The sequence below is a fragment of the Cebidichthys violaceus genome, unplaced genomic scaffold, assembly GCF_023349555.1.
Source record: "Cebidichthys violaceus isolate CVI_PGR_0920_01 unplaced genomic scaffold, fCebVio1.0.p SCAF_1, whole genome shotgun sequence".
Classification (NCBI taxonomy): Eukaryota; Metazoa; Chordata; class Actinopteri; order Perciformes; family Stichaeidae; genus Cebidichthys; species Cebidichthys violaceus.
In genome coordinates this window covers 19907513-19919324 of record NW_027176262.1, presented here as the reverse complement: position 1 = coordinate 19919324, position 11812 = coordinate 19907513, and the positions used below count along the sequence as shown (strand labels likewise).

Sequence of the window (11812 nt, the reverse complement as noted above, 5' to 3'; positions counted from 1 at the left end):
AGATGGGGGTTGCAGAAGAATTTAAGTTTGGTGGTCACCATGCGCGTCACATTAACAGATTAGGTAGTAGCACATTACAGCATTTAAAGAACACATCTTGCAGATTTGTATGTGAAACAGTTATCCAAGAGTTATGGCCTCAGCATGAGAATCCCCTCTGATATTGTCGGAGGAATGACGTGGGTCGGAGTCAGGGCCAAGGCCGGTGTGTGCATCATAGGTACATGAATCAGCAACAGCCACACTCAGCCGATTGAATCAAATAGTAAAAGCCGTCTCTGTTATCCAGCCGAGATAACAGAAATATAAATTAGATGAGTACAAAGGCGGTTAGAGGAGCAATGTGTTGTAGAAATGTGGAGGCTCACATTACAGAAGATGCATTGGTATAGCCTTCGCTTTATCAGAGGCTGTCCATGTGCACCAAAAAAAAGAGAAAAAAAACCTTAGAAGCAACTTTAAAAAGATGCAAATGTGCCAAATGGAAAATATCTGAAATGGAAACATTAAGAATGATCTTTCTTAAAAAGTATATTTCTATTGTCATTGACTTTATTACTCTCCATTGACTTAAGGCCTAATTGAACAGCTCAAGGTCACTTTATTTACACAAATACCCCATTCTCATGGCTGAAAGAGATATTACTCATGGAATAGTTATTAACTTAGTGAAAGCATTGTGGTGTCATGTTTCAAAAGGCAACTAGCCTACAATATTTGGTCATTTGGCCCAAAATGTCGTCAAGTCGTAACTCAGTGGTGAACAGTAGGGTGGAGACTAAAGGCCTCCGGCATTGCAGTGATCTCCTCTCGTCATTGGCTGGCTATGTTACTGTAGGTTTGATGTGACTCCATACATCTGTGGAGGGCTCTGCATTGATTATTTACCTGGCATCCTTCCGAAGACTGGCCGTGGAGTCTGAATGAGGAAAGCTGTTGGAAATCTGCGAAAAGGGAAAAGAACACCCATTCCGATTTGAAACATGACACCCACAATCAGAACAACTTGTAATTTACTTAAACATGCCAAGTTTATTTTCTGAAAGTGTTCACACTTGCGCACTTTTAAACCTTTACCATAAACACGCAGGCTAAAAAACGTGTCTTCGCTTTGTTGGACGGAACAGACTCCCATGTGAAAGAGAGACGTGGTCACAGCCTGTTGCCGACGGGGAGGAGGATTACAGGAAAGACTCTGAGCAACAGTTTATCACACAGCGTCCAACCTCCGGGCGCACTCCAAGCTCTGTTGCGCACTTGGCGGTTCAGAAAATGGAAAATAAAATAAGCGGAAGGATGAGCACCATCAGCCCCTCGATCGCCGGCTCCACCGACGCGAGAGTAAGTGACTTGATTGAATCCGGCTTCATTAACGCTAAAGTTTCGAGCGAGTCTCTGACTTGCATGTCCTCCACCGCGCGTAATTTTGGAAACGTCGGCGCGCTGTTCCACGGTTTGAATTCGAGCAGCGACGGCGCAGTTTTCAAAGACTGCCCCATGCTCGACGCTTCACCCGCTGTAAAACAGTTTTTCGACCGCGGCGGCGGTGAATATATGAAGTGTGACGGCGTGCCGTGGGAGGATTTTGCAAAAGTTCAGAGGACGAACGTGGCCGCATCCGAAAGTTTGCCGGGCAGGAGTTTAAGCCTCTCCTCGACCACCGGAGCGTTTAAGTTCATCAAGGATGAGAAGGAGCCCTCTGTGATTATGGACACCACCTGTCCCAACTTTGATCCATCATCGGAGATACCGGTCCTCGACACCTGCTGCGACACCGACAGGAAGCTGGTGCTGAGCGACGGGGAGACGACGGGCTTCACGCCGGCTGCGGCAGGTCCTCGACCGGTGCTGGAGGGATCTCCGAACTACCTGCTCGATCTGAGCCAGTCGGAGCAGCTACCGGCGCTCGGCCAGGTGAGGACCGACTCCAGGTCCGGCTTGTCCGGGAAGGCTGTCATCAACTTTGACGCCGACACGAACGTGGGCCAGCAGTTGACGGTGTACAAGAGCGAAGCCCCCCGTTGGCAGACGCAGACGTCTCCGACTGAGTCCCAGTACTGGTGTCAGACCGCGGGGGTGACCGAGGACCCGTTCGCGCACGGCGGCTACGATGGGATCCAGAACCAGAACCAGAACCAGGCCCAGGCCCACAGGAACCTATCACCTTTCTCCGCATTCCCCGGGTAATGACTTCATTCATGTAAACGTTCCCCGTGATGTTACATCTGAACTGTTTAATTAACGAGTCACCCATACAGTTGGAATGGAAGTGTGCTATATGAGAGTGAACCTTTAATCGGTAGAAAAGACTTACCACATCATAAGCCTTAATTAATACATTCATGATCAGATAGTCGTTCACGTGTTGATTTGCCTTAATTCATAAGTCAGTCCACTTCTGAGTCAGATAAAGTGGAACTAAACAAACTTTTGACTACGAGTCACCATCATCTTATTTCTAAACTCATATTCATCCAAGGGTTAAACAAGCCAATCATGAAAGTCACTGTAGCTTCATTAAAGCCACATTTAGTTCTAATGAGCATCAAACTCAGACTATTTACCCCTTACTGTGACCTATTCAATGTACTGTACAGTTCGTCTACATGTACGAAAAGTTCAAGCTTAGATCAAGTTAATATTAAGGTTTAAGATCGAGGTGTTCTGCTATAAGTCAGAATGGACCCATCTGCAGTTTTTGTATGAATTTAGCTTCATAGATCGAGTTCATCAATGGACGTTTCTTCTTTCTTTCAGTATGCCACCTCAGAGACTGTGTGTGATCTGTAGTGACGAGGCATCTGGTTGCCACTATGGAGTCTTAACCTGCGGGAGCTGCAAAGTCTTTTTTAAGAGGGCAGTTGAAGGTGAGCGAAGTAAGGCTGCTTCTGGAAATGTTATGTTCTATCTGACAAATCATTTTAAGAAATGTTGTGTTCCATCTACCAAATCATTTTAAGAATTGTTATGTTCCATCTACCAAATCATTTGAAGAATTGTTATGTTCCATCTACCAAATCATTTTAATACATGTTGTGTTCCATCTACCAAATCATTTGAAGCGCACAACTACAATTTTCCTGGCCCCATATTTATCGTATTGGGATTGTTATGTAAGGGAATAAACCCATTAGCTACAGCAGACAGTTTAACTGCTTTTTTTCCCAGAAAGTATTCTACTTCAAGATGCCTTTTAGCTGTCCGGTGACAGCTGATCAAACATGCCTGTTTAAATAGCTCTGCCCTTTTGTTTTTTTCATTTCCCTACTCCAATCTACACTGGGACAGTTGACTTATTTCTGTTGCCTGTGTTCTGTTGGTGTATGTGTCGTTTCATTCCCACGGTTATATGTTACCACATTACATTATACAGATATAAGCTCTATAATGTATAAGACTTAAATATTAGGGTGCCTGCAAATGAAAGTGTCTCCTATGATAACCCCCCTGTGGATCAGTGGGCATTGTTCCCAATAAAATAAAATAAAAGATAAGGAATAAATAAAATACACTATTATTCATCTCTTATGTCAGCTATCACACTAAAAGGGAGTTGCCACATCAAATGTGACTGACCTTCTATGGTAGTTGTTAAAAGGTCATTAGCAACAGTATCACCGTGTTCTTCATCTTGGACTTGTTTTTCTCGTTATCTCGCAACGCGAGATAGAGAAGAGTCACTCTGTCTCACCACGGCCGTGTCACTCTGTCCTCACATCCTCACTTTTATCTAATTTCCTTCTTCAGATCTCTCAGAGCGCTGCCTCAGTGGGGATGGAGTGGCCGTGTTATTAGTCAAGAGCCACTCAACACTTCTCCCGCCCCTCTCGTTATGTGCCTCTCCTCTACGATACACGTTTGAAAATGAAGTGTTTTGTTAAAATTGTGTGCGCTGTCTGCACCCTTTTCCGCTCAACAGGCCATCACAGCTATCTCTGCGCTGGGCGAAATGACTGCATTGTGGACAAAATTCGGCGGAAAAATTGCCCCGCGTGCCGCCTCCGAAAGTGCTACCAAGCGGGGATGATGCTCGGAGGTAACCATTCGGTTGGGCGGCTTTTTTGCACGCCGTCATGCAGCTAATGCACACATATGCAGAAATGGAACTGATTGGTTATGTAACACCAACTCTTCACGATTAGCGTCAAAGAGAATGGTTCAAAGTGCCCGCATCAGAAAGAAAATAATGAGTTAGAATTAAACAGGATCCTTTCGCATTGTGGGATTTGACTTGGCATTGATGGAGAAAGCTTTGTGTTTGTTGTCGTCCAATCTAACCGGGCCTTGCACTCATGTCACAGGCAGGAAGCTGAAGCGTTTCGGGGCCTTGAAAGCCTTGGCTTTCACCCCGTCCCTGATGTTCCAGTCCCACTTGGCCATGTCCAGCGACAACCAGTCCTTGACCTCCATGTCCTGCATACCGGGCATCCGTGAGGTGCAACTCTCCCAACAGATCCTCAATATCCTGGAGAACATCGAGCCGGAGACCACGTACTCCGGTTATGACAGCAGCCAGTCCGAGGGTCCGCATATTCTGCTCAACAGCCTCAACAGGCTGTGCGAGAAGCAGCTGCTGTGGATCGTCAAGTGGTCCAAGTCCCTGCCAGGTAACGGCTCTCTGCGGCTCAGGGTCAGCACGGTTGTCGCCATGGGGATCCACCGGCGGTACTCGCCGAAGGTCTCAGCGTTAAACGCTGGCTGAGATAGAAGGCTGTAATCATTGGTTAAGAGAGACGTGATTCCAAGTGGTATAAAAACAGGAAATGGTAAAATGAAAGATTTTCGGAAAGCTGAGAACAACAAATAGTACTGGTAAACCAATGTGATGCACAAATGGTGCACAGATGTTATGACAGGTTACATCTACTATGAAAGAATATATATGAATGAGCTCTAAAGGAATAAAGATACATTTTCTTTCCTTTCTTAGGGTTTTGTAATCTTCACATCACTGACCAGATGACCCTCATCCAGTACTCGTGGATGAACCTGATGGTGTTCTCTCTTGGATGGCGCTCCTTTCAGAACGTCACCAGTGAATATTTGTACTTTGCGCCTGATCTGGTTCTTAGTCAGTGAGTCACCATCATCACACGGGGCAATTTCACTTGGCTTTTCATTCCTGATGATTTAGAGTTACGGTTGTTTATTCACAAAGCAGTGAGGCTCTAGGTTTGTCAGAAACATGAACCATTTTGTGTTTGTTTGTTTTTTCCATCAGGGAGCAAATGAGGAGATCTCCGATTTACGACCTCTGCCTGGCGATACAGTTCATCCCCCAAGAGTTTGCCAATCTCCAAGTGACTCGGGAGGAATTTCTCTGCATGAAAGCCATAATATTACTCAACACAGGTAAACGCCTTCCTGAAGCAGCCTCACTTTTCACTTTGTGTTCAACCTTATTGTTTGAATTAACAGCACACCGCCGTATGTTGCAAACGGAGATGCGACGCTTTGATGATCATCTACTGGAGAGCCGCACATTAAAGGGAGCGTTTCACAAGGCGACTGGACCGTGATGAGATTCATGTAGCAGCTGCTATCAAGTCCTAGTTTTACACCGACTGAAAAACATTGTTTTTAACAGCAGCGCCTTACCTCTTAAACGGCCATTGTTGACTGTTGCATTTCCATAGTGTTTGTTGAGCTTTTTTTTTGTCTACATTTAATAGTGCATATTAAATAGCGTCCTCTCTGTTTGCAGTGCCTCTTGAGGGACTCAAAAGTCAGGCAGCTTTTGAAGACATGAGACAAAACTACATCCGGGAGCTGACCAAAGCCATCCACGTGAGGGAGAAGGGCTTGGTGGCGAGCTCACAGCGATTCTACCACCTCACCAAGCTGATGGACTCCATGCACGATGTACGCTCCCCTCGTAGATCCGAGTACAGCAGCATTGACCCACGTCTTAATCTTTAATGAGTACCAAGACAAACATGAATGTCTCCTTTTCTCCCCCCCCCTCTGACAGATAGTGAAAAAGGTCAACCTGTTCTGTCTGAGCACCTTCGTCCAGGCAGACGCCATGAGAGTGGAGTTTCCAGAGATGATGTCAGAGGTCATTGCATCCCAGCTTCCCAAAGTCCTGGCGGGGATGGTGAGGCCCCTGGTGTTCCACACCAAGTGAGGAAGCCAACGCACACGTCACAAATATGCGGGACATCTTGTGCCTGGATTATCCACCCCACAGTTACTGGATTCTTTATAGCCTTCAAATATTGTAATCAGTCTTCTACACTTTCCCAAACGGCCTCTAATGGTCTGTATCGCGAAACGCGTTCCTTAATAACATATTTTTCAGTACAGAGCTATCTTGAATATTATAAATTTGGAGGCACGAGTCAATAAAGCTCCTCTGTTTAATTCTGGTGTATCCAGCCGTTCCCATCCTACTTGTGTATAGATGGTACAGACTAGCTGATAAAAGTAGGTTTTGAGAACCACGAGATGATATTTTTGTACTGGGGCTGAAAAAAAAGAAGAAAAAAATACAAACAAAAAGCTCAAATATTCATCGTTCTCAGCAACAATTTATTCAGGAGACACTGAAACCTGCCGCTAATGAAATTATTTTAGGGTGACTCACTGCACCAACTTCAGGGAGGAGAAACGGGGAAGATATTTGTAAAATATTTGATAAAAAAACCCCCAAAATGTGTTATTTTCATTTTAGAACAAGAGATTTGAAGTGAGTGCAGTAGTTCATGAAAAAAAAAGTTTAAAAAATGTACAATGAAAACCTTTAAAATGCACAAATAAATGTGACCAAATATAGAACTTCCCTGGTGGAAGGAATAGAATCATGTAATTAAATAAATTTTCATGTCATACTAGAAGAGAACTGTATCATATCACAGTATAATCTTAGATTAAAAAACAAACAACCATCACAAAGTAGGGGCACAAAGAGACAACTGTATTGTACATTGCAAATGTTAACACACTCACAATATATTCTCTCTATTCAGCCTGTTTCACATGTTGAACTTAAGAGTCTCTCACTGCAGTGAGCACAAGTGAAACTCATTAACTGTGACAAAGAATTTGGACCACAGGTCTAATGAATCACGCTGTTTATTTATAGACATGTTTATGGACCGTCAAGATACAGTGGATGATTAGCAAAGAAACAAGCTTACCATATATATATATATATATATATATATATAAAAAAATGGCAAATGTTACATATTTAGGATATGAATATCACTTCCCCTACAATTTCAGAGTGTAAGGGAGTATCATTCCCGCATTAAGCTCAAGGTCACCTCGCACTCTTAAGTAAATGGAAAGAACATCATGGTCCTGGCCAGATTTCAAAAAGCTTTCCCCAAAAACATTTTCATCCACCAGATGAAAGTAAATAGTAAATCTTCAGTTTAGACCTGAAGAGCAGAAGTTGCTGATTATTTTCTTTCTTTTAAGCTTTTTTTTTTTCATGAAATTGTATCACTGCAGTTACCTTTTTTTCAATAATCATGGACATTGTACTTTGGAAATGTTGTGACAGTAATATAAAAATTAAATATCAAATGGTATCTTTATAATCCTATACATGTCTAGTTATCATTACTGGTACACCAGTGTACCAGTGAGTACAGTACCACATTAAACTCCACCTCATGAAAACAGCATTCATGGCATTATAAAACCTTTTTTTACATAGGGCATATATTTGATGTGATCATTTATAGTAATAAACAAAGTAAATATTTTTGATTAGCAACTCCAGAAGAACTCATGAGCATTAATGTACAGTACAGTACCGTGTAGCTAACCAGAAAGTGCTCTGCAGCAGTGAGCAGGTTCAGTGGATGAACAAGGAGCAACAGGAACGTTAAGGTGCAAAACCCATTCTGCTTCTTCTATTAGATTCTAATATATTAGATTAGTATCACTATTTCAAATCACAGTTTGTTTCTATTTCAGCTAATAGAGAATGTTTATAAAACTTGCAAACGTCCAGTGATGAAAGGAAAGTGTTCTGTCGATACAATGGGAAAGTTAAAAGATAATATATTTCTGAGAATAAAACTTCAATAAAAAATTGATTATGATTGTTTGGTGATTCTGAAGGCTAATACTGGGATTAAAAACATCAGTGCAGTCGACGGGTAATATATCTTCATCTAACAATAATGTCATACCTATTTCTTCTGAACCTTGTGAATCTCTGCAGATTTCCCAACTATTTCATAACGAAGGCATTACAGAAAGGAAAGAGGAACATTTTTGGGATTTCTAGCTCTGTTAAAGCTAAAGCAATTACTGCCCTGCTTGGTATCTGCTTAGACTACGCAGAAACGTAATTATTACTACCAGCAATAATAGGAACATTACAACAATCAGCCACATTGTGTATTGTCTCTGTGTTCTTTTCTTCATGGATACCATGAAAAAGATACAATGTTTACCAGCTTGTTAGAGGAAGACGACATAGTTCTCAGGGATCAAACCTGTTTTCCCCTCGTATGTTGCTTGGAGCCAGCCGGGTTCAACAGACGGGTAAACTACGGGGCAGAAAGAGAGAGACAGTGCTGAAAATGAAGAGAAGCCACAAGTAGACTCTTGATCTGATTAGAACCACCGAGCCTGTATTTGGTTACACTATTTCCCAGGCTTAGTGAATGGTGGCTATAAAAAAAAAGGGAAAAAGATGCTATTAGGCAGAAAAAATAAACATAGAAGACAGATTGAAAAGACTCTGGGTCAGCCTGCTCTTTGAATTCAGTCCCTACGGAGTATTTTAGCAAGCATGAAAGCAGGATCGCCCTCGCTTAATCACTCACATTCAGTATAAACCGTAAAAACAACAAGGTTAATTGTTGCTCAGATGCACCGCCATGAGGAAGAAGAGCTTTAAAAAAATCATCTGCTAAAACAATCTGGCAGAGATCTGCCGAGTAAGGATGTGGAGAAAACCGGCGAGTTAATGCCGAGAGCAATAAAAGTACTCTGCTTGTCGGTAAGTGGTGGGGAGCGTTTGTTGACGTTTTTTGCGTTTGGCTGCTGGCTCTGCTGCCAATGTTAACAGGGAAAAGGCACTGGAGCCTTCCATCACTAGGTTACAGCGACCTGTCTGCATTGGTTGTGGGCCAAGTCATCTCCTCTTGGAAACAGCAACAAAAAAAAAAAAAGAGTTTATACTTCAGCAGTGCATATGGGGGTGTCATGCTAAGAGCAAAAAAAAAAAAAAAAAAAGATTTTATGCCTCCACAAAACACTGGGAATTAGCCAAGTCCTTGCTGTGTGCTGCCAGGACACAGCAGACTGTCTGTTGTGTACTCTGTCCAAGTGTCCAATCAGCCTACAGATGGAGGCTTGTGTGCTGTTGTGACCACTTCTTGCACTAAAAGTTAACTGTCATCCCAAGCACATAATGTTTGCCTTGCGTTGGCGCCGCTTACCGTTTGTGAAGTGCGCCCCCTGGGGGAAGCTGAGCTCGTGGCTGTGCTCGGCCTCGCAGGAATACATCGCCTTGGCGTCTCTGTAACGACAAACGGAAAGAAAAAAAATGGGCGAGAGTTGAAGAGACGACAGTGGCATCGATCAAGCGACTGTTGTAGAAGGCGTGATGAACAGTACCGGCCGACCGGAACAGACGAGGCCGTTTCAAAAAGCAGTGCTCTGGCAGCGACCCTGAAACAAAAAGGGGAAAGTTCAGTCCACTTAATTATATTAAGGGTAAAATAAACAAACAAAATACTAAAAGTGTTATCTATTTTGATATATCATTATCTATAAATGCAATGCTGCCACGGAGAGGAAACCAAACCTAACAAAAACGGTCCACTTTCTCTCGGCGCTGCCAGCAATCTTCATTGTTTTAAATCGAGGTGAAATGCGTAACGACGCGATACGGGAGGTTTCCTTCCTCCGGCGCGGTGCTGAATCGAGTTTAAACCATATAACAAGGCTGCGGTTGACCTCGCACACCGCAACCTCGGAGTCAAGGGGACAAAGGAGCCCAGGGCGAGCTGGGCGGGTGCTATGCAAGGAAACTACTTGAGAGACTGCGTGACTGGCTTCTTAGACACGACAAGTCAAACAATCTATTTGTCCCGGGAGTGCAGACTGCTGCTGGGTCACATCAACCCCGGAGCAGGCAGAACGTAATTAAAGCCAGCTCTCCCACCAGAGAGGAAAAGACATAAATCTCCTAACACACACTCATCTGATCTTAGAGACCTCTCAATGCTCAGCGCTCGTAAACAGACGAAGGAGGAGGCTGACGACTCAGAGGGGAGAGACGGGGAGAGGGAGGGAGACGGAGAGAAATCTTGCTGAACTATTGTCCTCGAGCCTTGCGGTTATTTTCGTGGAGGGACATGAAACTGCACATGAACACATTGCCATTATATAAACTGTATACCCACGAAACTACCAGAGGCGTCGGAGGACAGCAACCAACAGTTACTTTCATTATCAATTGATCGGTCTGTTGTTGTTTTGGAATAATCAATGAATCATTTAGTCTATAAAATGACAGGAAATAGTGAAAAATGCCCATTACATTTTCCGTTTTCAAACGGTCCAAAAACCCAATGTATCTTACATTTATCATGATTTAATTTTTTTTTTTTTAAAGCAGAAAATCCAGCTTGAACCCATTGAATGTTTGGCGTCTTTGCTCAATAGATAACTCAATAATCTGAATTATTGTGAGTAACAATGAATTAAATGTCCATGAGATGAGATTTCACGGATGTGCAGTGAGAGTTAAATGGTTGGCGGTTTAAAAGACATTACACTGAGCCGGGCCTTTGGTAGCCGTTGCTGACTGAGGCGTCCGTCCTGCAGCGGATCCCTCGTTTTGGGGGAAGGTCTGGGTGCTCCGAGGGCTTCAAACCCTCGTTGGGCTCCAGTGTTGACAGACTTTGGACGGATCCAATGCAGCTTCTGTGGCCTTGAGGGAGACAAACAAGTAATACGTCTCCTGGTAAATGACACGGAGACATTAAAGTTTGATGCTAAAACAGCTCACACACTGCACCAAGTGACTGAAATAAGTCATGCAAATAATATTTTACCACTGCTGTTCGAAATGTGATGAAGTCAAGGGAGTGCTGTCAGCCTGCAGTCCTGCAGGAATAACTAATGACAATATAACTATCTAGTTTATGAATCCTGTCCTGAAAGTGACAGTTTTATGAAGTTTCTCTCCGCTTCATTACTGCACAGGAAACAAAAGCAACGACCGGCACGACTTGACGGTTCTCCTACCTTCGGATATATGCAGTGATTTCAGAGAGGGGCCGGCGGAGCGGTTCAGCGGTGCTGGCCTGAGGTCAATGTGGCAGTGCGGGGCTTTTTTGGGGGCGGGAGACAGCCTGGGCGCCGTGCTCACCGAGGACAGGCTGAGAGCGTCCTCCGACTCTCCATCTGTTCGCCCCGCGTCCTCCCTGGAGCTGGACTCTGGGCTGCTGACACACACGGCGCTCCTGGGGCCGATCGAGAGCTGCGACGGCGTTCGGCCGAGGTCCAGGAGCGACTTGTCCCTGACCGGAGCAGAGCAGGCCGTTTTGGAGGAGCTATTCTGCTCAGAGGAGTGGGAGGACAAGGACTCCATGCTGCCCATGGGGGTGCTGCTTGGACTGCTGCTGAAAGTGTCACCTATGCAGGGATCAGAGAGGAGGCGTAAAAAGGCCCTCATTAAAACCTGCGGAGTGATCGAGGTTACTTCCTGCCTTAAAGAGTTTATATTAATCTGGAAGCTATACCGACTTTCCACCTAGACATACTCAAAAAAAACACACACCAGCTAATAGGAGGTCAAGCTTTCAGAAATGTGGGGCAGACGTCTGAGAGTTAA

The 11812-nt window shown here is 44.0% G+C and overlaps 2 protein-coding genes across 3 annotated transcripts in view; one reads left to right on the top strand and one right to left on the bottom strand.

Annotated features, from left to right (window-relative positions):
* The first annotated feature begins 906 nt into the window (after positions 1-906).
* Positions 907-7163, top strand: pgr (progesterone receptor). Its single transcript, XM_068714065.1, has 8 exons — positions 907-2183; positions 2758-2867; positions 3920-4036; positions 4302-4607; positions 4931-5075; positions 5222-5352; positions 5705-5862; positions 5972-7163. Exons 1-8 carry the CDS (start codon positions 1273-1275, stop codon positions 6125-6127), a joined length of 2034 nt encoding a protein of 677 aa, XP_068570166.1. The 5' UTR covers positions 907-1272; the 3' UTR covers positions 6128-7163.
* Positions 7059-11812, bottom strand: part of LOC137875073 (rho GTPase-activating protein 42) — a 55954-nt gene continuing 51200 nt past the window's right edge. For both annotated transcript variants that reach the window (XM_068714033.1, XM_068714042.1), the window contains 5 exons: positions 11224-11613; positions 10750-10906; positions 9586-9639; positions 9408-9487; positions 7059-8510 (listed from right to left, as the gene is read on the bottom strand). In XM_068714033.1, the coding sequence (XP_068570134.1) occupies positions 8422-8510; positions 9408-9487; positions 9586-9639; positions 10750-10906; positions 11224-11613 (770 nt within the window). In that variant the 3' untranslated portion in view covers positions 7059-8421. The remainder of the gene's footprint in view (positions 8511-9407; positions 9488-9585; positions 9640-10749; positions 10907-11223; positions 11614-11812) is intronic.

Excerpts from the sequence above, each read along its gene's own strand:
- pgr (XM_068714065.1), top strand. The coding sequence starts at position 1,273 with ATGGAAAATAAAATAAGCGGAAGGATGAGCACCATCAGCCCCTCGATC. Across the intron at positions 2,868-3,919 it reads TTTTAAGAGGGCAGTTGAAG|GCCATCACAGCTATCTCTGC; the intron begins GTGAGCGAAGTA and ends TCCGCTCAACAG. Across the intron at positions 5,353-5,704 it reads CATAATATTACTCAACACAG|TGCCTCTTGAGGGACTCAAA; the intron begins GTAAACGCCTTC and ends CTCTGTTTGCAG.